General features: G+C 42.7%; 2 protein-coding genes across 7 annotated transcripts; both read left to right on the top strand.

The window, feature by feature from the left end:
• Positions 1–114: 114 nt before the first annotated feature.
• Positions 115–12612, top strand: ikbkg (inhibitor of nuclear factor kappa B kinase regulatory subunit gamma). 5 transcript variants are annotated; one of them, XM_030054983.1, is made up of 16 exons: positions 115–325; positions 905–1049; positions 1236–1501; positions 3580–3654; positions 3815–3916; positions 4379–4564; positions 5405–5466; positions 5709–5756; positions 6438–6540; positions 6748–6863; positions 6969–7121; positions 8518–8590; positions 8701–8835; positions 9787–9923; positions 10533–10612; positions 11349–12612. In XM_030054983.1, exons 2-16 carry the CDS (start codon positions 911–913, stop codon positions 11534–11536), a joined length of 1863 nt encoding a protein of 620 aa, XP_029910843.1. In that variant the 5' UTR covers positions 115–325; positions 905–910; the 3' UTR covers positions 11537–12612. The 5 variants fall into 5 exon arrangements, with proteins under 5 accessions (XP_029910843.1, XP_029910847.1, XP_029910845.1 ...); XM_030054987.1 differs by lacking the exon at positions 3815–3916; XM_030054985.1 differs by lacking the exon at positions 3815–3916 and having other exon boundaries at positions 10533–10630.
• Positions 12613–15447: 2835 nt separating this feature from the next.
• sephs3 (selenophosphate synthetase 3) lies at positions 15448–22138 on the top strand. Of its 2 annotated transcripts, XM_030056349.1 has the most exons (9): positions 15448–15843; positions 16464–16567; positions 18109–18216; positions 18427–18581; positions 19207–19297; positions 19435–19534; positions 20220–20432; positions 20820–21117; positions 21156–22138. In XM_030056349.1, the coding sequence occupies exons 1-8, from the start codon at positions 15570–15572 to the stop codon at positions 21068–21070; spliced, it is 1296 nt and encodes a 431-aa protein (XP_029912209.1). In that variant the 5' UTR covers positions 15448–15569; the 3' UTR covers positions 21071–21117; positions 21156–22138. The 2 variants fall into 2 exon arrangements, with proteins under 2 accessions (XP_029912209.1, XP_029912208.1); XM_030056348.1 differs by having other exon boundaries at positions 20820–22138.
• The last annotated feature ends 81 nt before the right edge of the window (positions 22139–22219 follow it).

The following is a 22219-nucleotide window of genomic DNA, read 5'->3' as shown; positions in this document are numbered from 1 at the left end:
AACGCCAACCTAGCCTAAAACACCCTGTCCGCGGGTTAGGACACAACATGTGGCGAAATGCCTATTAGATGATATGTAACTCGTTGATGTTGAGCGTCGTTTGCGTCAGTCGACGGGCGTCTCAAACAGTAGCCAATCCAGCTACTTGTTTGCTAAGTTATCCTAGCTGGCTAACTAACTAACTAACGCTAGCCAAACAGCTAGCTCGCTAACATTAGCCAGCTCGCTAACGTTGGCTACATAACTTAGCAAAGCTGACTAACTGACTAACTGACAGTTTTCCCTGCTGTCTCTCCGGACAATATAACTGACAGGAGCAGAGAAGGTAAGGTGATCTATATCTATATCCTAATCAGTCTGTTGTTGACAGTTCGTCTTTAATGCTGTATAACGTTACTTCAGACTGATTGTATAGGCATAAGGGCATCTGTACTGAGAATGAATGACACCAGAAACCTGATCATTGCAGCAATCCAAACCTCTGATTGTTGTTTTCACTCCTGGGTATGTTGTAAATAAATGGTATATATAATCTAACATGTCTGTTTCATAGTCGAGCTGTTCGCCTCATGGTATTTGGGGGATGACGTAATGTTTTTTCTCTTATCCATCGATACCTGTATCCCTGATTAACTTACATGGCGCACAACTCTGCCGGCACTACATGACACACTCACAGATGTAAGCTGATCATCGTTTAAGATCTCGTAAATAAGATTATGAGAGGATTCTTAGCGATGGTTTAAATGAAAGTGAAAGTAGTCTTCAGACTAACGGTAAAGTGCCGGTGTGCTGTGCCATGTGTCAGTCTACCATGACGAATGTGGGTGTTTATATCTGTACAGTTATAATGGTGATATGTGGTGTTTGTATAAGTAATAACAATAATGATGTGTGTTTGTAGGTAGAGATGGTGCAGCCCCAACCTGATGGCCCAATGCAGTGGGACATGGCAGGAGAGGAGAGTGGAGGGGCTCTTAGGGTCCCACCTGAGCTGGCTGGCAATGAAGTGGTGACCAGGTTGCTGGGAGACAACCAGCAACTTAGAGGTATAGTTTTCCCCATAATTGTAAGCTAACTCCCTAAATAAATCAGTGATCTACTGAATTTTGTCAGCTATACAATAGATCTGTGTATTCATGCTATCTTCATTCATCTATCTAATTTATCCATCTGTTAATATGTACCTCTCTGTTTTCTCTTTCTCTCTGTCCATCTCTCACTGGCCATCTCAGAGGCTCTGCGACGCAGCAACCAAGCGCTGCGTCAGCGTTGTGAGGAGATGGAGGGATGGCAGCGGAGGACAAGACAGGAGAGAGAATTTCTCAGCTGTCGCTTCCAGGAGGCCAGGGCGCTGGTGGAGAGGCTGGCCCAGGAGAACCACTCCTTACAGGGGCTGGTGAACGGCCCCGGCTCCTCCTCAAGCCACTGCTGCAGCTCCAGCCAGACTGAAGACCAGCAGGCTCACCTGGCGAGGAACGGGCCTCTGGAATCGCCACAGGTCAGCAGGGCTCAGTGCACACACATGCTCTGTCTTTCATCATGATCTCTTTGAATATGACAGCAGCAGTGTGTCATCACCACAGTACGGAGATCACACACTACTGCCAGAGGAAATGGGAAATTCAAATCATATTGTAAATGCATCATACTACTATCTAAAACAAAAAAATGGTCCATTGTTTTACAAGTAAAGATTACATTATGATTAAAATCATGGAACCACTGTGTAAATACAAATGCAACTGCAGTGTTTCCTCTTTATTTTTTGGTGCTTATGAGTGACAATTCTACCATATCTGTGGCTGTTTGTGCCTATGATATGATTCAAGTTGAGGATCTAGAGCAGAGGTGTCCAATCGTGTGCCATGGAGGGCCAAGAGGCTGCAGGTTTTCATTCCAACCATTTCATTCCACCATGTGACTTCACTGATCACCTCACTTTGTATCAGAATGGAGGAACTAATCAGTGAAATCACCTGGTGGAGGTCTTGGTTGGAATGAAAACCTGCAGCCTCTTGGCCCTCCATGAAATATGATTGGACACCTCTGCTCTAGATCCTCAACTTGAATCATATCATAGGCACAAACAGCCACAGATATGGTAGAATTGTCACTCATAAGCATAAAAAATTACAGAGGAAACACTGCAGTTGCATTTGCATTTACACAGTGGTTCCATGATTTTATACCACATGCATATTACATATATTTTCAACTATTTATTTATAATATTTAAATATTTAATAACAGTGTGTTCAAACATAATTATATTTGGACAAAAGTATGCAAATGTGATTAAATCTCTCTATACTTACGTTTGCATAGGTGTTCCAAATGTGTTAATATATTTAGATGTATATATTACTTACATTAATATTACATATAAGTATAGCACATTTCATATTTAGTAATCCATTTGTAAAGGATTTTTCTTCTTTTTTAAATCTCAGACTTCATTAAAACGCTGTCTGATATAAAGATAATTAACCAGTGGGGACTGAGGCCCAGTGAGCAGATATAGCCCAGTGGTAAGTTCTCAGTACTAAAGAGACAGCTGTTCTGGACTCTGGCCCTGGATTTTTAAATGATGCCAGGCAATGTTTCAATGGTTAAGATTGTTAGTAACATCTGTAAGAAAATCTATAAATATTAGTAATCCATTTATGTCCCTGACCTCCACCTTTTAGTCAAACATCATGAAATTGGTGGAAGCCTCATGTTTTTATAACCCTTAATCTGTAGGCTTGTGTATTCAAGAGAGGGATTTGATTAAGATGAGATCATAGTTAATCATGGTCTAAAAATCTTTTCAGAACACATCTGATCTAGTTACTTCTGGACTATGAGGCCTTTAAATTAACCTGTAAATTAACCTTAAAGTGATAAATCCACCAGATCCATGTTTTTCTTGTTTTTGGCACTAAAAGGCGCTAAAAAACACCCTCCGTCAGTGCAGACCATTGTCTTTTACATTTCTTCTGCTGTCTCATGTTTATTACAAACAAGGCATGGTTGTTACTCTCATAAACATGAAACATTTCACTTGTGCGGGGTTTTTCCACGGAAAAAGCCCCTCTCTACCCTCACAAGAGTTTAGAGTAGCAAATGGAAAAGCTTTCATGAACTGGCTGCAGGTTGAATCACCGTTCTATTGAATCAATTGGCGACAGGGAGTTTCCAAATGATGATTTGTTTATATATAAGGGTTGTGGATTATTAGACTCCATAAACTCTGTTTTCCCTCTGACAAACAGAAGCAATCTGCAGCCATACCTGCATCCTTGGAGGTTTAATTTAAAAATCCGTTTACTTCAAGACTAACACCAATCTTTGACTCAGAAATCAGATCATTTAAAGATAGATTAAGATAAATCCAGGAGTTTTTTAATCCACGACTAGGCTTAATCCCTGTCTGGGAAACCACCCATTGAGTGTTATTATATCCATGTTTTTTATTGTTTATTGCCATATTCTTTTTGTGTGGTGTACAGATAGTGGCAACATATGGACAGAAGTGTGTCCATAGTGATCAGCCCTATGCTTTATATTCACTCTTATCTCCGTTATGTCTTCCAGACTCTAGATCAGCGGGAGAGGAAGAGGGTGGAGGAGACTGACCAGCACACACAAACCATGCCGCCTCGCAGCCTGGTAAGTGTGTGTTTGTGGCCACACAAAGGCCATCTGTGCTGACCGCAGTGGCATCCTGCATGGACTCATACTCACTTGACTTTTTGTGTTTGCTCTTATTTGATATCCTTATTTGTGTGTTTACTTATTTTTCGTTCAATGGGTATGTTTGTGTGTTTAGGATGATGCGAGTGTGCATAGCTCCTTGAGTAGTGCCCTCCCTACTCCTCCCTCCTCACTTTCAGAGGCTGGGGGGGAGTTCAGGGGCGGGGAAAAAGGCCAGGTGAGCCCGCTCACTCCATCTTAATTCCACCAATCAGATCCTTAATGCTCAATCTGTGCCCTGCCCCCTCCCACTTCTAGGTTGATTGTTCTGCCCACCTTAACCTTTAACACCTCTCTTGTGTTTTTACTCTAAATCTGCGGGAATGGCAGCGCTGCCTCCAAGGCTGCGGTTATGGTTTGGAAGGGATGCCTTGTAGGCAGCTTTCATGGCGAAAAAGCACCATGGGCCTTTAACACACACCTGTCTTTGCTCTAGAAATGTGTCCCTCTTTTACCCCAACCCCCCATCTCCTTTTTTAAACTTTGATTTGTCCTCTAATCACGCTCTCACACACTGCCTCTCTGCTTGTGTTCTGGTGTCTCTCCTCCAGGCCGGGGTTAGTCTGCTCTGTCGCTGTCCACTCCATCGTGTCAGCACTTCTGCCTGTTTTTTTTTTCACTCCCCTCTTTTTCTCCACAGCCTGCTGAAGGAGCAAACGACTTCCTGCAGCTGCTGAAGAGCCACAAAGAGAAATTGGAGGAGGGGATGAGGGAGCTGAGGAGGAAGAATGAAGAGCTGGAGAGGGAGAGGGAGGAGGGAGAGAAAGAGAGGGAGCGGATGCGTCGCAATATTGACCAGCTAAGAGCTAAACTGGCCCAGGCACAGGTAGCCTTCTATGATCCAAGCATGAACAAACTCTACCCTGGAAACCAACCAGTACAGATATTCGTTATTACATGCTGCCGCACTGTTGCTCCACCCATTTTAAATTTTTTGGAAAATGCTGCAGTACCACAGTCTAGCAAGTTAGACATACTGTAGGACCTCCTACATTCGGGCGATAGCGACACACACACTCACAGTGTGCGTGTGTGACATGATAACTTGTGGACAGGTATTTTTACATTTAAAATGACACTGAGGGGCGCCCAGTAGCTCACTGGTTAAGAGCGTGTACCGTGTGTTAAGGCTGAGTCCTGATCGCAATGCACTGGGTTCGAATCTGACCTCAGGCCATTTGCTGTATGTCTCCCCTGCCTCTTCTGTCTCACTACCGTGACTGTCCAATGAACAGAAATACCCCCAAAAAAATCTTTAAAAAATGACGCTGAAAGTCCCTGCATTCCAGGAGAAACTAGTGAGAACAAGTATGATGAGAATGAGAAGAGGTGGCACAACACTTTAATGGGACAAAACCAGCCAGTCGGCTACTTGATTTGCTAAATAAGCTTTAAATCAAGTTATATCAAGGTATATGCTTCCCAGTGTGAGCATCTATAAATTCTCACAGACAAAGGTAATTTAAATCAAGACAAAAGTGTGATCCCTTATGTATTCACCCATTGTCTCCCTCTCTTTACATCTGTTGTCAGTTCTAAATGATTGATTCATGGACATCCCTGTGTAAATGGCTGACAGTATAGCTGTATATACCCTTTTGATGGATATGGACAGACACATGAACACTCAGCCAGTAATTTAAACTGACCTCTTTTTTTCTTTCAGGCATGTAACGTTACTGAGGAGGTAGTTCAACATCGCTCTGAGGCACAACACTCCTCTGACTGGTATGACATCTTTTCCCCCTCATGCTGCAGGACTAACTGCTCTAATGGGCCTAATCCTATTTAAGTACCGTTTTTTGTTAGGAGCTGTAACACTGAGTACTGGTTTTTAACATATAGATTTGAAGATCTTCTGTCAAATAAGTACACTGGCATGCTTTTTAATACTTTCTTTTCTTTTTTACTATTAACCTTACTGTTAAGATGTCTCTCCACCCCCTTCTCTTCCTGTTTCCTCCTCCCAGCTCTAGCCTGGCTAAACTCACAGAGCAGCTTCAGGCCACACAGGGCAGGTGAGCCTGTGGCTCTGTGCGGTTTTCTGTTTCTCACTGTGCATCTGCCTGGTCTCTCTCACTTTCTGTGCCTTCACATCTGTCTCTACCACTGCCAGTCTGTGTCTTATTTTTGACCTTATTTTGTTCTTGTGTGTTCTTTTACTCTAGGCATTCGTTTCCTTAATCTGCAATGCAAATTTAAGACCTTTTTTTATTCATTTGTGCGATGTTAATGAGTTTTTTTTTTCTCTCAAAGAATGATGTAACAATATATCCTGGTTTAGAAATACTAGACAGCTTTATTACCATAGAGATGATGTGCCTTTTTTAAATGGCACATCTTATTGAATAAATTTGGTAGCCTACATGTAACTATCAAATTTAAAAATTTTAACTATTTTCAGCTTTGCTATTTTTTTCCCTTTACATAGAATTGAACACTGATTTATGTGAGTTTACCTTATTTAACATCACATGGGTACACCCCGATGCACTTGAAACTTTATAAATTGTAACTAAAATGTAATACATCAGAATATGAGTCATTCCATTTTTTTTTTCATCCAATTCATTTCTACATACTGAAATGTCATTTAAAACCTGTGTCATTGTACTTCTTTTGATATGCTGAGGTGTAAATTTTAGGCTTCCTGGCAGTTTTCAATCTAAGGTTTCCTTGTTTTTTGTTTGTGTGTTTAGGTATCGGGAGCTGGAGGAGAAGCTGGACTACCTCCAGAAGAGTTCAGCTCAGCGGGACAGAACCGAAGCTCTACTCAAACAGAAGGACAAAGACTGTGTTCAGGTGTGAACTACATGCAGCTGCAGCTGTCATACATTTCTTTACTGCTTATTTACATAAGCAGCACAGAAATCCAGATTGATATCATAGTGATCATCTTTGCTTCCTGATCTCTTCCATATGCACAGTATAATGTGTATGAGACAGGGAAAGTAGTGAAATGAAGAGTTTTGTGTTGTGTTTGACTCTGGCCTTTTTGTATTTTTGCAGCTGGCCAAAGACTGTGAGGCTCTGAAAGCCCAAGCAACGTCTCTATTAGGAGAGCTGAAAGAGAGGCAGAGCTGCCTGGAGAAGAGCGATCATGAACGCAAAATACTGGAGGAAAAGTAAGTCTTTCTCCCTTCATTATACATACACTGGTGCAGTAAATGATGACGTTCTTGTACACAGTAGATATTAAACTGTGTGTGTGTGTGTGTGTGTGTGTGTAGGCTGTGCACTAAGATGGAGGCCCTGCAGGTGGCAGAGCGGGAGCTGGAGCAGCAGAGGAAGCAGCATAATGTGGCTGTGGACAAGCTGCTGCTGCAATCCCAGAGCCTGGAGGCAGCACTGAAGACAGAGCGACACGTCGTCACAGAGGAGAGGTGGGCCTGCCAACACTCACTCACACACACACACACACACACACACACTCACACACACACACACACACACATCAGGCCTCCCACTGGCCATGGAATCTGTGGAATTTAAGGTTTTACTCTTGACAGAAAAAGTCAGGGAATTTGCTCACTATAACATACTAGGAGGTTTTATGCATTCCAGTGTTCATTTTGACAGGCATTTTAATTTTAGTCTTAGTCTTCTTGACGAAAATGCTTATTAGTCTTATTAGTCACATTTTAGTCATTGCTATCCTTAATAGTTTTAGTCTAATGTTAGTCGACAAAAATTAAAAATATTTTAGTCCAGTCATTAGTCATTAGTTTTAGTCATACACACACACACACACACACACACACACACACACACATACACGCATGTATGTCTTTAAAGTTTAAACTAATTGAATCATGCCAATACAGGTAGACTCTCCCATCAATGGAGATGAAATGCAGCCATGCAGTACTTAATGATATACTGAGGATTGCACATTACACACACGTAAAATTGATAACAGTGGAATCAATGGTCATTACACAAAATGTGTAATGACTTGTATATCAGATATGTTTACCGCGCGTATCCGGTGTACGACACAGTATAAATGAGGCTGTAGGCTGCACCTGATGGCACACGTTCTCAACCAAACAAGCCACAGGATGCATTGCTCATATTCTGAGCTTTTGGCAGACAGATTGCACGCACAATTGGAGGAAATAATTCATTTTGAAAGTCCACTACACCACCTACTAACATTTTTGTCCCATCCCGTCTCGTCATGACAAAAATACACACACGTCTCGTTATGTTCCATCTTCGTCATGAAAAAAAGGGTCGTTGACATAAATATTTTATCATCATAATCGTTGACGAAAGTAACACTGATGCATTCATGCCATCACTTATCTGGTTTTCACATAGTTTTCTCTACAGAAAGCCAAACTGTAGTGGAAACCAGACTGTTGACCTCCTTCTAACTCCTCTGAAATGAACACTGATCATTTCCACAGTAGGAGTGAATACCGCGTTGAGGTTGTGAAAACACTCTGACTTAGTTATGGAGAGTCATTGATAAGCCATGTAATTTCTAATCAGGACCATAATGGAAACTCTCACATGTTATCTTATGAAACCACGCACACACACACTCATTTCCACACACAAGAGATGCTATGTCCTGTTAATATACTTATCGATATACACACATTTATTATCAATATGCACACTAAATCAGATACAGAGCAGACCCACATCCACCTCAGCACTTACTCATGTGTGTAGGCAATCAGAAAATCATACCTCCAACATACAGTATGTCATGCACATTACACTGCATTATATGGACCCAACTCGGTCTCTGCCTTTCTCCTCTTTTAGGAAAAAACTGACACAGCTGCAGCACGCCTACACATGTCTCTTTAGGGACTACGACTCCAAACTGAAGAATGAGGTAAAAGACATTGAATATCTGTCTAACCTCAAAATTTTCTGTTTCATTTGTGGTAAAAATATCTTCATTTTTCGTCTTTGTGTGTGCGTGTGTGTGTGTGCGCGCACCAGGGTGGAGACCTGCGCAGTAGACTGGAGGAGGCAGAGAGAGCGCTGGCCCTGAAACAGGATCTGATTGATAAACTGAAGGAGGAGGTTGAGCAACTGAGAAGCTCACTGGAAACTATACCTGTGCTCACTGCACAGGTAGAAACACACTTACACACACATTCATAGCTATTAAGTACATGTGCAACATATGTGTATATGTACAGGTACAGCTACATTAAGCTACCTTAAGTAGTATTTACATGCATTTTGTCACTGTAAAGTGACCCTTTGCAATGTGAGAGTCATCACTGTGGGTCTTCCTTCCACCATACAGTTTACAGCCAGTTTTGTACACTGAAGCAGGGCTGACTCTGTTCGCTTACAGGTGGAGTTTGAGCTCTCAATGTTCTCTGTGTGGTCAGAAATTACGTAGTGCAGCTTCAAAATCTCTTTAATTATACCATGGAAATTGCCAACCTGAAATGGGCCTCAATGCAGTTTAAGGCACACTACTCGATTTTTCATTCAAAGTGCCTCTGTGTTTTAGGCAAAGGTTGTCTTTGCTCTTTCTGACCTCATTTACAGCTGTAGTAAGTCACTGTTTTAAAACAGTGAGTTACTACAGTAACTCTGTTTTGAATTTGAAGTTGGGAGATGTTATTAATGTTGCTTTTTTTGTGGGAAGCTTTTTCTAGTTCATAGCCCTGTCATGTATGCATTATTTGCTTTGAGCTCATTTAGCAGTGTTGGCCATTACAGCAAGGAAATTACCACCACTGCTAGAGGAAATGTTAAATTAAAATTATTATTTAGCTACTAAAATATCTGTAGTCCAAATATATGACAGATATGGGACAAAACAAGAATTATCATGTATACAACCTTTGACTAATAATGCATTTCGAGCTTTGTACAGCTCAACACAGAAATTGATGTAGATCCAGCCTTCTGAATCACATGTCATACAAATAAATTAGCCACACCCGTTTTTTAACATGTAATACAGGTATAGTGAGGTTAAGCAAACTGAAATCATGCCAGGGAATGAATTAACGATCTCTTTTCCTTCTCCTTGTTTGTGTCTTCGTTTGTGTTTGTGTTTCTCAGGCTGAGATCTACAAGGCAGATTTCCTCGCAGAGCGTGAGGCAAGGGAGAAGCTGCACCAGAGGAAGGAGGAGCTGCAGGATCAGCTGACTCGGGCCGTGACTGAGATCGACAAGCTCAAACGGGAGGGAACGTCACGGTAAAGCACCATCCAAATCAGAGAGAATTCATTTCCAGCACAGAGAAAGATGTGCCCATTTTTCATCACCAATTCTATCAATTTGTACACTCAGAAGTGTGGAACAAAGCTTTTGCAGCTGTCATGCAGAAGTGCGCAATCTACCATCTTCTGAGTCTGCCTTTGCTATTTTATGCATAAATGAGCCATTTTGAAGAAAGTCTCAAAGAATAGGGCATCTTACTCTCTATGCGCCTCAGTCCAGATCCAGAGTTACATTGTCCTTGAGTGCTGAATCACTCTCCCTGCCCTCAATCTCAATTGCTAATGTGATGCTCTGTCAGCATCTTGAGGCAACTTTTGTTGATCTTCCCCATTCATCAAGGGCAAGGTTGTCAGCGCGTTGTGGAAAAGGCACCTTAAATTCAAAGTATTTTCTTGCCCAACAAATTTGATGTGCAGAGGGGAGATTTTAGTAGAGATATCACAAGATATATATATATATGTATAGATATAGATATGTAGTAGATAAATGGATGCTGGCTTGTGTTATTCTGGTTGATCAATGGTGCTGAGTTGACTTGTCTGAGCATGAAGATATTCATCTGCACATGCTCCTCTGTGTTGCAGCGCATGCATGGAGGAGATGCAGCAGAGACACCTGGAGGACTTCAGAGCCCCACGACCCCCACACATTCCCCCTCAGCCAGGTGCACCACAACACACACGTAGGCACACGTTTTGAATAACAGTCCTAAAATAACACCAGTCCTTTTGCTTCACTTGTGTACATGTGCATGTGCAATCATGGTCATTTGTATGAGTACTGACTAAATGTTGTATTTACGCCACTCATGGTCAATATTTCAGCATTTCCAAAAACTACTGTTGGTTCGGTTCAACAACTACTGTTCTTTTTTGATCCTGTTAAAACATAAAATTGGAGAGCATGTTAGTGTATATTTTTCTGGGTTATTTTTTTCTCTGCGAAGGTGTTTGATTTTTTTTTTTTTTAAATTTCACATCATATACAAACATTCAAACATCGGTTAGTTCAAATTCAGAATCATACAGAAATTACATAATATAGTATTTGATTAAGGTGCATAAGGAAAAGACTTTAAAATTTTTAAATGTACTTTTTTAAATACCTCTTCATAATATAGTAACGTTTATTGATTTTAAAGTTATTAACATTGTATATAATGTAAATTCATTCAAAAAACTTGGCTGTATATGTTTTTATGAATATGATACTTACAATTTGGTTCCTCGGCTTCATTAAATACCCATTGTCATTCAAGAGAAAGGCTTCTACATCATCACTGAATGATATGGCTGATGGGAAGAATGTGTTTTGATGTGCTTCAGTTCTGTGCGCATTGCCCTGTGACAGTGCATTTGTTTAACCTGCTGTATGCTTTCCTCTGTCTTCCTGTCTCTCAGGTGTGTTCGCTGGTGCACCTTTCAACACAGCGCCCCCTCCCTCGTTCCGCAGTCAGGGTTTGCCACCGGTCGGCGACGCGGGCGTGGCTGGAGCCGAGGAGCTGCCAGATTTATGTTGTCCTAAGTGCCAGTACCAGGCTCCGGATATGGATACGCTGCAGATACACGTCATGGACTGTATACAGTAACAGAAAAAGATGGTCCACCATCCACCACTTTCAATGTCCAGCGTGCCTCCAGCTCTGGGCACAATCTGGAAAACTTGTATGGCAGTAGCACCTTACTTTCTCCCTGCCATACAAAAACACACACACTGTTGATCATATACAGATATTAAAAAAAAACCTGACCTAATAAAATGGAATCAAGACAAGTGGCAATCAGATGGAAGAACGAGCAATCCACCACCCAGGAACCAGAGAAAAGAACGACAGCCAGTTTATAAGCATGATAATTTCCTAGTATTACTCCATATATTCATCTTCGCAGTAGTTTTTCCATTCGTTCTCCCATCCATCCCTTCACTTTCTGCTCCCATCTGTTCTATCAGTTCCCTCCCCTCGTTGCCTCTGAGATGGCAGACCGTGAGTGTGAATGTGTCTCTGCTGTCAGTTTATGTCTATTAGCCCTGACCTCTCACTGCAGCCCCCGCACCACCTCACTCCAGTGGTGCGGTGGCAGCTGAGGAGGTGTCTAAACGCTGTGGAGCAGGTGGGCACACTTTGGCCCCACCATCCATATTGTATCAATAGCAATTAGGTTGAAAGTGATGACACACGCGAGAAAAACGTGTGGCAGTTTAGAGTGGCACTGTTGCCCACAACAGCAAACGGAATTGGTAACTGAAAAAGAAATAACAATGTGAAAAACATAGTGAGCTTTAAGTAATAAAAAGTATATTAAAAATGTCATAAATGTTGCCTGTCTACATTACCTCAAAACATGTATTATTATGTATTAGAGATGGGTATACTCTATATACTTATAGAAAAAGTAGCCATTCTCTGTGTTCTGTGCCTGTGTAGACATTTAATTGCACCACTGCTTTATCCTTGATCCTAGACCCAGAGACATTACTGTGCCCAACCCCTTATTCTGTCTATCTTACCTGTGGCACCTATTTATCTATCAGAATGTAAGCACATTGAGGTTCCATCACAGTTTGTGTGAATATTGTCTGTAATTATAGATTATTTGGTGCAACATATTGTTTAAAATTGTTGTATTATTGGAGATTTGCAAAATAAATATCAATTCTTCATTAGGTCTGATCTCATTGGGTAGTTTGTTAGAAGCCAAAAACATGGTTCCCTCAGTTGATCTGTTTATATGCTTAGTAAACTTTAAAGTTGAAAGAAAAGCTTTCTCACCTAAAGAGTTATACTTATCATCCTGCTGAAAAAAGGCATTACATTCTCAACAGCACCAATGTCAGAAAACACATCAAAACTTTCTTTCTGCGCTTCCCAGACTTCTGTAAGGGAACCTAAAATGAAAAGCCAGCTGATCAAACTGAGTTGTGTTTTTACAATGTACTTGAATATCTTTACAGATTGTCTGAAGTTGTGCTTCCCTTCGAATCTCTGGAAATATGGGCATCTAAGAAAATTTAATGATCAAAAATAAATTGTTTCAAACTAAACATACAACACACAAATGGTTAACTAAGTCTCAAAACATGAACAGGATACTGTGAAAGAGGCACCATGACTGAAAAGCATTAAGGTTCAGATTTTGGCTATTGTCATCCATTTTTACAAATGTTTGCTGCTGTTCAGAAGTGAAACGACGGTATGATGGTCAAGTACAAGCTTCAACTTAAATAGTCAGCCCCTCTCAAATAAATTGTACATTACATCTGCTGTGAAGTTGTCTGAAGTGTGAGGTACAGCTGCTGCATGGAACTGAGCAAACAGGCACTTTCATCAAATATCAGACCCAAGCAGGGTTTTTATTTCCAGCCTTGTCTGTTAAAAAAAAGTTGATAGCAATAATTTGCACTAACAGATTCAAAGGCAAAAAGACCAGCCAGCAGTAAAGTGAAAAACTGACCCACTCACTGGTGTGACTGAAAAGAGTGCAAAATCTTTGTGGTTTCACTTGATGCAAGACATCGTAAGATGGATACAACACAAACCTATCACTGCCCTGTGACAGACTTCACTGATAGCTTACCCTGTCAAGGTATCACCTGCTCTTTTCAGAAAGAACTTTGCACTCACCGCCCAATCAGGTACTAAGGGCCTCCTAGGACCCACCCCTTATAAAGCCCCTGCGTCTACACTGCTTGTCTGTCTTTGAAACTCCGCAACAAAGACTGGTCGGGATAAGTGTACTCCCAACACCAGCCAAAAAAAAAAACAACTGAGAAACATGATAGCAGTCCCATGGTGGAGTACCCACTAACCCTAACCCCTAAAGGTCTTGTACCGTGTTGCAGAGCCAGACAAAAAAAAAAAAAAAAAAAAAAGCCATATCCTCCATTTCAGTCCAAAGTAGACGAAAGCCTCTAGACTGTGCACCAAGCAAGGCATGGGACACTGAATCAGCAGTAATATCTGTGAGATATGACTGCCCAAAGGTAGAAGCAGAGGACCAAGAGGCCATGAGACAGGTGTCATCCACTAATACTTCTAGATCCAGAGAGTGAAACAGTCTCTGTGCATTCCACATAACACCAGAGCACTCGCATCGGACACAAGACGTTAGATGCTGCGCCTCCCTGTCCACATGAAGGTAAGGAGATAACGCTCTCACGTGGATGAGCCTTGACTTGAGGGAGAATGTGATGACCTTTGGCCAGAAGGACGAATTGGGACGCAGTATCACCAACCCCTTATCGTTGCTGACTGACATGAAGGAGGGATGAACAGACAAGACACACAAATCCACCACTCGCATGGCCAACATGAGAGCCAGGAGAAGAGCTATCTTGATGGATAGAGGCTCCGTCCACACCCACCTGAGCCAGCCGTTCAAAAGGTGACCCAGTGAAGCCACCCAGATCCCACAGGTCCCACTGAGGAGTGAAACGCTGGGTGGGAAGCCTCAGCCTACATGGCCCAAACAGGAACCACCTTACCAGAGGGTGGTACCTGACGGTAAAGTGGCCAAAACCACCATGGCCCGCTGTGATTGCTGCTGCACAGTCCCAAGGTAGAGGCTGCATGACCACGATCAAACAGGCCTGTAAGGAACAGCAGCACCTCCTATAAAGGATAGGACCGTGGGTCAAGGCTCCCTGGAGATGAAGAGGGTGTGTGTGTTCTCGATAGTTGTCACAACCAGACCCATGTTGCTGAGCCTTACCACCTCAGCTTCTGGACCATTAGATGCAGGATACTATAGGATTGCACCTACACTGAATGCTGCAAGCACACAGCCAAAATACGCAGAGCTACCTAGGGCCGTAGCCCCCCCTAGTGGAAAAGTCACACCATGACAATCATCAATATGCACATGACTACATGGTTTGCAGGTTCAACTATGTTCAGTGAGCTGAGGCCTGTGACTTCAAATTAAACCGTAGAAACTTATTTCAGTTTCTATGAATAAAAAAATGTAGCCTACAACAGAGAAGAAACCATTAACCTGGATGAGGGTGACATGCCAATGCATTGTTCCCACTGCCTCTCTTCACAAACTTCATCAGAAAAGATATCCGGTGAAACTCCAATTTAAACAACATACTTTGTATTAAAAATGCACGCAACAGAATAAGCACGGACTAAAGATGGTATTAAGAAAACACTAATTAGCAGGATACACCTGAAAGCTAAAGAGCCGAGGCTCACTTCCTCTGCTGCGTCAAGTTAAACACACAATTATTCAGAATGAGACCGGAAACTTGGCCTTCAAAATAAAAGGTTGCATTAACCCTGGCTCCTATCTGGTGTTATATGAAATATGTACTTTATAATGTGTTTTTTCTTCCCATTTTAGTGCTCTGGTCCTAACTAGACTCTTTGACGCCTGTGGGATATAGCTCGACTAGAATATCAATGTGCTGCTTAGTGTTGTCATACAAAACTATGATGTTTCACAAAACTGGGTTTTATTATGTTTAACAACCGGAAGTCCTGTTTTAATTGTGGCTGACTTTACTCTGGTCTCCTGCTTCAAGGCAGGCGCTCGACAGACGCGGCCCCATTCATCCGCGTTTCTTCTATCTACCGGTTAAGGCGACCGGCATTGTCCGTGTGAAGCCCCCTTCAGACAGACATGTCGGGCTCCACATCCCCGACCCCCCCGGCCGAGGCTGTGGGGACCGAGAGGTGTTTCCCCCCCGGATACAAATCGTTCAAACCCGAGGAGCACGGCCTGGAGCGCGGGTTCCGTCTCACCGCCTACTCGGACCTGAAGGGATGAGGCTGCAAGGTCCCGCAGGAGGCTCTGCTCAAACTCCTGGCGGGACTGGAGCCCGACCGCTCCGGGGCAGGAAAGGCCGGGGACCAAACCTCGGAGTTCAGCCAACAGCTGCCGGGCCCTCGACTGGGTAAGACTCGGAGAGCCGCCGGAGCAGACACACATGGTGCTGTTGTCAAATGTACCATCAGAGCGGAAGGCTATGTGAGTTAGCACAGCTAGCCTGCGTGCTCCATGCACTGATACGAGGAAAGGGACTTAGCTAGCTGTGGCTAACACTGCTAACCCGCACGGCACGTCACTTGACAGGTGCGCCGCTTTGGAGGAATAAAACTTCAACTTAACCCTAACGTAGCCATATCTGTCCATAAAAGACATCATTCAGCTAGGTTGTGAACGCAACGTTGCACATAAAAAAAAACTTATTAGCGTTATTAGCGTAGCAACTTCTTGTGAAAAGTAAAATGCACACAAGTTCAGTGAGTTGTGAAATTGTCAAGCGAGTATGAATCAGCAGAAATGTTCCTGATGCTTTGGGTGCAGAGTTCATCTCGGCCTCCGTGCTCAGTTACTTCACTCTGCTAATATACACATACTGCAGGACTGTGTGTGCTTACTTCACTGTCATGGATAGGGCTCTGGAATATGGGCATTAGGAAATTAAGTCAGTGGATTTGTGGTCTGTAGTAATACTGATTTGTGTGTGTGTCCATGCACCTGTACATGACGCTGTGCTCTGATTGTTTAAAGGTATAGGAATGGACTCCTGTGTGACTCCTCTGAGGCATGGAGGGCTCTCTCTGGTCCAGACCACTGACTTCTTCTACCCTCTGGTAGAGGATCCTTACATGATGGTGAGTTAACTAGCAGGACTGTCCTTTTATTGAAAATGGCAGCACAGCACCAGGTCATGCTGAAGCACAACACATTCAAATACGTTTAAAGTGAACTGCTGTCCCTAATGGCAGCCTTGGCTCAGTCGGTGAGTCAGGTGGCTGGCCTCAGAGTGACATCACAAGCACATTACTGTGTCAAAGTCGCCTGCAACTCCCAACAGACATGTCCACCACTTGCAGAGATAGCATTTTTATTGTCAGTAAATGCAGATGCGTTTCGACACCAGGGAAATGTACTCACAACCTTACAGTAATAATCAATCTGTCTTTGGAAAATTACAAAAAAGACATCAGCCATCCACACATGATTATTCTTGGGCATGTATATGATGAATCACAGTTAGTGCATACAAAGTGTAATGTCCTTGCATTTTTATAAATGCATACTACTGAGGAGGCCTTTGGCATTAATTTTGTGTGGAAGTGGACATTTGTGTGCCAAAGTTAGTTCCTGTTCCAGTAGCTGTAGCCATAACTGTGCCTTTTGGCAATTTCTGTCAGATACTTCTAGCATTATACACCCTCAATAGCCACTTTACTGGGTCTACCTGTACAATCTAATACAATCTGATACAACTGTTCTGCCATAAAGTTTACGTTTATGATGCCTGATTGCAGACCTTTCAATAAAAAATAACCATTCAGTTACTATATGAATCTTGTTTGTGGGAAAAAACACAATCTTATGCCTTCCAAGTTACTAAGTTTTCCAGCCTTTTCAGTTCATGTGCGTGCTCTCAAAGGAAATGGACCAGAGCCAGGGCTTATCCCCAGCTTGCATAGCACTTGCATGGCCAGTGCTGGGTCAGAGGTCAAGGCACCAGCTGGTGCCAGGACTGTTGGGGCACTCACATAAATTGTGGACACTGGAATGGGAAATAACCTCAGAAAGATATGGCATGATTTGATTGAGTTTATAAGAATTTATTGAGATTCAGAATGTTTAATTCAATCACACTTTAATTTCTTTGAAGGCAAAGGCTGTATACTAAAATGCAGCAGACACCTGCTGTTTTAGCTGCTCTCCGCAATGAATATTCAAGAATGAGCCTGTGGCTGTGCCTCTCCTACTATATCCTATTACCTTCCAAGTAACATTAAAAAATTGAAATGACTAGTGTTTCCCCGAAATCCCAAAGCACAGTGCACATGCATAACATAATACATTTCCCGCATGCTTTATTGTTGGCTCTCCTGTAATTGTGAAGAAGGCCTTTCCAGCCTCTTCAAACACATGTGCACAGATGGAACATGTACAAATTTTCACCCGTCCAAATAAAGTAGCACTACTTGTCCAAAGTATGTGTTATTTTGCTGAGTGAGAAAAACAGCACAAACAACAGACTCCTGAACATCAGAGTGACCATTCGTTACACAATCAACACACAGTGTGTCATAACTTGTACCTGCACTCATGGGATCAATTAAAGCAGCACCAGTTTCATGTCCTTATGTTTTATTTCTCTCTCTTGCTCTCTCTCTCTCTCTCGCTCTCTCAGGGCAGGATAGCATGTGCTAACGTCCTCAGTGATCTCTACGCCATGGGCATCACAGAGTGTGACAACATGCTGATGCTGCTGAGTGTCAGCCAGAAGATGAATGAGAAGGTGCAGTTGTGTGTGTGTGTGTGTGTGTGTGTGTGTGTGTGTGTGTGTGTGTGTGTGTGTTTGCTGAGGTCATTGTTGTCAGTGTGTGAATGTTACAGTAAGTGCTGATTGTGTGAGTTTTACTTAAATATGCTGACTTCATTTAGCTGATACCAGTTGTCCTCCCTTATAAACTGTTTCCAATTTGTTGTGTGTGCATATATTAACCAGGAGCGTGAGCGTGTGATGCCGCTGATGATGCGAGGGTTTCGTGACGCTGCAGAGGAGGGAGGCACTTCGGTGACAGGTGGCCAGACAGTGGTTAACCCCTGGATCATCATTGGAGGAGTAGCTTCAGTTGTCTGCCAGCCTAACGAGTTCATTATGTGAGTGTGAAAACTCTGATGTGTCCCTGTGTCTCTGTTACGTCAGCAGCAAGCAAGTCATTTTTGCAAAGTACAACCTTGGGTTATATCACGCTGTTAGACATTACCTGTTTGCGATGTTCAGTGCGGTCCAGGAGTTATTTTGTGATGTATTCACTTGAACACAACAACCAGAGAGCAGGCATTAGTTTGTTGTTTTTAGTCAAGGATAGGATTATAAATGTAGCAAACCTGCCAGCTAGTTAATCAGTAAGCCACTGTCGGTGGAGAAATTGGTATCACTGCCTCTTCTATTAAGGATTTCGCCCTGTATTGTTGATTGTGGAACGATTGCTATAGAAAGAAGCCTCATGATTGATCTAAAAAGCAATATTTATTTTTGATGTGATTTCACCTCGTCTTTGTTTGACCAAATTCACACACAAACAATAAAATGAACCCAGAAATGCAAGGCACATCACCAATAGCTCAAACAGTGTTAAAGGTCTTCGGGTGGATTTTTCCTTCAAATCTGATCATAAATACAATAGCCTTTGTCAGTTTTGCTGTTCCAACAAAAGAGATTTGGCATGAAATGAGCCTCTTATAAAGCGTGTGTGAGTGTGCGCGTGTGTGTGTGTTCCAGGCCAGATGGTGCGGTTCCAGGTGACGTCTTGGTTCTCACTAAACCTTTGGGGACGCAGGTTGCCGTCAACGCTCACCAATGGCTTGACCAGGTCAGCAGCTCGGCACAAATGTTGCGCACAACATTTCCAGTGGCAGTGTCGCGTCATGTTATTGACACATTTCTCTGCTGAAGATTGATTGTATTTTCCACTTCACCCTCTCTGTCCACCGCTTCTGTCTTCACCAGCCTGAAAGATGGAACAAGATCAAGCTGGTTGTCACCAAGGAGGAGGTGAAAGAGGCCTATCAGGAAGCCATGTTCTCCATGGCAACACTAAATCGCACAGGTGAATTAACCTTTGGTCACAAAGTGCGCTGAGGTTTTCCTTTTGATGTTGCTCCATAAAGATTATTGGCCATTTCATCTTTAAAATAAAATAAAATTATATAACAGCCAGTTTCACTGGGTCGTAAAAGTTAATCTGACTATACTGACAGCCTTACAGCCAACATTAAAAAAAGGAAAAAATGTTGGATTATATAAAAAAAAAATGTAATTATATTTAAAGCAGTTACAAATTAAATGACATGGATCTGCTGTGGGTACTTGTTAGATATTTTCAGAAAAGCTGAATATGTGAGATTTTTTGGTATCTCTCTGGTTTAATCTCTGTCTTAACAGTGAAGCACTTCTCAAAAACTAAAAAGCTGAAACTTATATAATGAGACATTCTACATGGTTTTTATATGCCACAGTTTGTTTCCTCTAAAAACTCTGAATTTGTATGTTTTGTAAATCAAGAATCCACATCAGTTTATACCTGCTCTGTCTTTGTTTTTACCACTGGCAGCTTTTGAGTAACTATTTTTTTATTTTTTATTATTATCATTTTTTTTCTGTCTTGATCATAAAGTACTTTGTTATCCTTAGCAAAAAGCAAAGTGCCTTACAAATAAAGTTAGCGAGTCCTTAGAAACATTGTACCTGTCATTAGTGATGTGTATATATAGATATGTTTTGTTTTTCTCCAGCGGCAGGCCTGATGCACAAGTTCCAGGCCCACGCAGCAACGGACGTGACTGGTTTTGGGTTGTTGGGCCACGCTAACAACCTGGCAGCACAGCAACGAAACGAGGTGGCCTTCGTCATCCACAACCTGCCAATCATAGCCAAGATGGCCGCCATCAGTAAAGCCTGTGGAAACCTCTTCAACCTGGTTCAGGGCACGTCAGCTGAGACTTCTGGTATGAACACACAGAGACTTAAGAACAGTCTGCTACTCCACACGAGTGTAATAAATCCTCTAGGGTTGACCCCTCAGCTCATTTCCTGTTGCAAGAACAAGCAATTCACCCAGTTACCCGTATATAGGTGAGAACCCAAACTGTCACCTGAAGGGCTTCTTGCAGAAATTTAATTCTTAGAGTTCAGGCAGATTTCACACTGCAACAACACTGAAATGTGTGAGTTGTGATCAGTGAAGAGCCTCATTATAGTGATTATACATAACCCTGATTGGCTGATTTTTAAATAAAAGGATAGTTTCAGCAAAGCAATGTGTATCATTCTCACTCTGCCATCTCCTCTCTCTCTCTCTCTCTCTCTCTCTCTCTCTCTCTCTCTCTCTGCAGGTGGGCTACTGGTGTGTCTGCCCAGAGAGCAGGCAGCAAAGTTTTGCTCCGAGATGAAAAGCCAGGGCTCTGGGTTCGGAGGTCAGGGGGCGATGGGTGGAGCCTGGATCATTGGAATCGTAGAGAAAGGCGACCGTCGCGCTCGCATCATTGACAAACCCCGCATTATTGAGGTCCCGCCCAGAGGAAGCCAAGCAGCCAATCAGGACAACAGCTCCACCAGCCCTGCCCCAAGCCCCAATCTGTCATAGACACTACTGCCCCTCTGACGCACTCTGGTGTGTGTGTGTGTGTGTGTGTGTGTGTGTGTGTGTGTGTGTGTGTGGGTTGGTGAGCGTGTGTGTGTGGGTTGGTAAGCGTGTGTGTGTGGGTTGGTGACTGTGTGTGTGGGGGTATATTTTTGGGTGAGTGTGTTGCTCTTGCTGTCCATCTCATTCCCCTGTTCAGCCAAAAGGCTGAGAGCAAACAGACCAAAATCCTCATCGCCATCATCTCTTAAAGGTGGGGGAGGGAATGAACAGCACAAACTATATTTATCCATGTTTGGTATCCTACCAGGAGCCACTAAATCCCCAGCCACGCTTACCGTTCACCATCATGGAGCAAAATGTAAATTCAGGGTAGCATGCTCCACTGCCCCTCAACTATCCCTTCTACAATTATCTGTGCTCTGTTGCCTTTACTTCCCCTGCCTACTCAACACAGACAGCTGTGTTTGTATATTTTGTCCAAATGCAAAAAAAAGTATTCTCTGAAAATGATTGTTTCAGTTGCAAAGAAAGAAACATTCCAAAAAGTTATTTGCCAAATTCGGTGAATGATGGAAAAAATAGTGTAAGTGTGTGTGTGTGAGTGTGAGAGAGAGAGCAAGAGATAGAGTTTTATCATCATGTGGGTGTTATAGGGCTGTGTGGCTGTGGGGAATTTGTTTTTTGTTTTTGTCTTTTTCTTTTGGAAGTGGTTGATATTGATGTCTCATGTTGGTGAATGTATCTTGTGAATAAAAATTGGTCCATCTGTCATGGCACCTGGCTCCGCCCACATGTCCCAGAGAGAGGGTTGAGCAGCTTTCCCTGGACCGGTGTCGGTGTTCGGAGTGCCATCTCTCTTAGCTGATTGGCTGTCCAGCACAAAGCCCACCCCCCTTCCTGTTGATGAAGCTCTGCCTTGTAAACCCCAGCCTGTGGGGGCGGGTGGAGCGGATGTTTGCCTTTGGACGGGGGCCGGCCTTGCTTGCTGGAAGTCTGAGGCTGTTTGTGTTTGTAGATTTCCCTGCTTTTCACAATCAATAAAACCATCATCAACACGTACCTAACTACTGTTTGGGTGTGTGATGTGAATACTTTGCAGAAGAATTGCGTTTTGCTGTTGTAGTTTGATTCAACAGCTGCGTTACATAG

This window comes from Myripristis murdjan, chromosome 7 (assembly GCF_902150065.1).
Source record: "Myripristis murdjan chromosome 7, fMyrMur1.1, whole genome shotgun sequence".
Taxonomy (NCBI): Eukaryota; Metazoa; Chordata; class Actinopteri; order Holocentriformes; family Holocentridae; genus Myripristis; species Myripristis murdjan.
This window is presented reverse-complemented; position numbering and strand designations above follow the sequence as displayed.

Coding starts and splice junctions, on each gene's coding strand:
- ikbkg (XM_030054983.1), top strand. CDS start 911: ATGGTGCAGCCCCAACCTGATGGCCCAATGCAGTGGGACATGGCAGGA. Junction 1,050..1,235: donor AGACAACCAGCAACTTAGAG/GTATAGTTTTCC, acceptor TGGCCATCTCAG/AGGCTCTGCGACGCAGCAAC. Junction 3,655..3,814: donor CCATGCCGCCTCGCAGCCTG/GTAAGTGTGTGT, acceptor TTGTGTGTTTAG/GATGATGCGAGTGTGCATAG.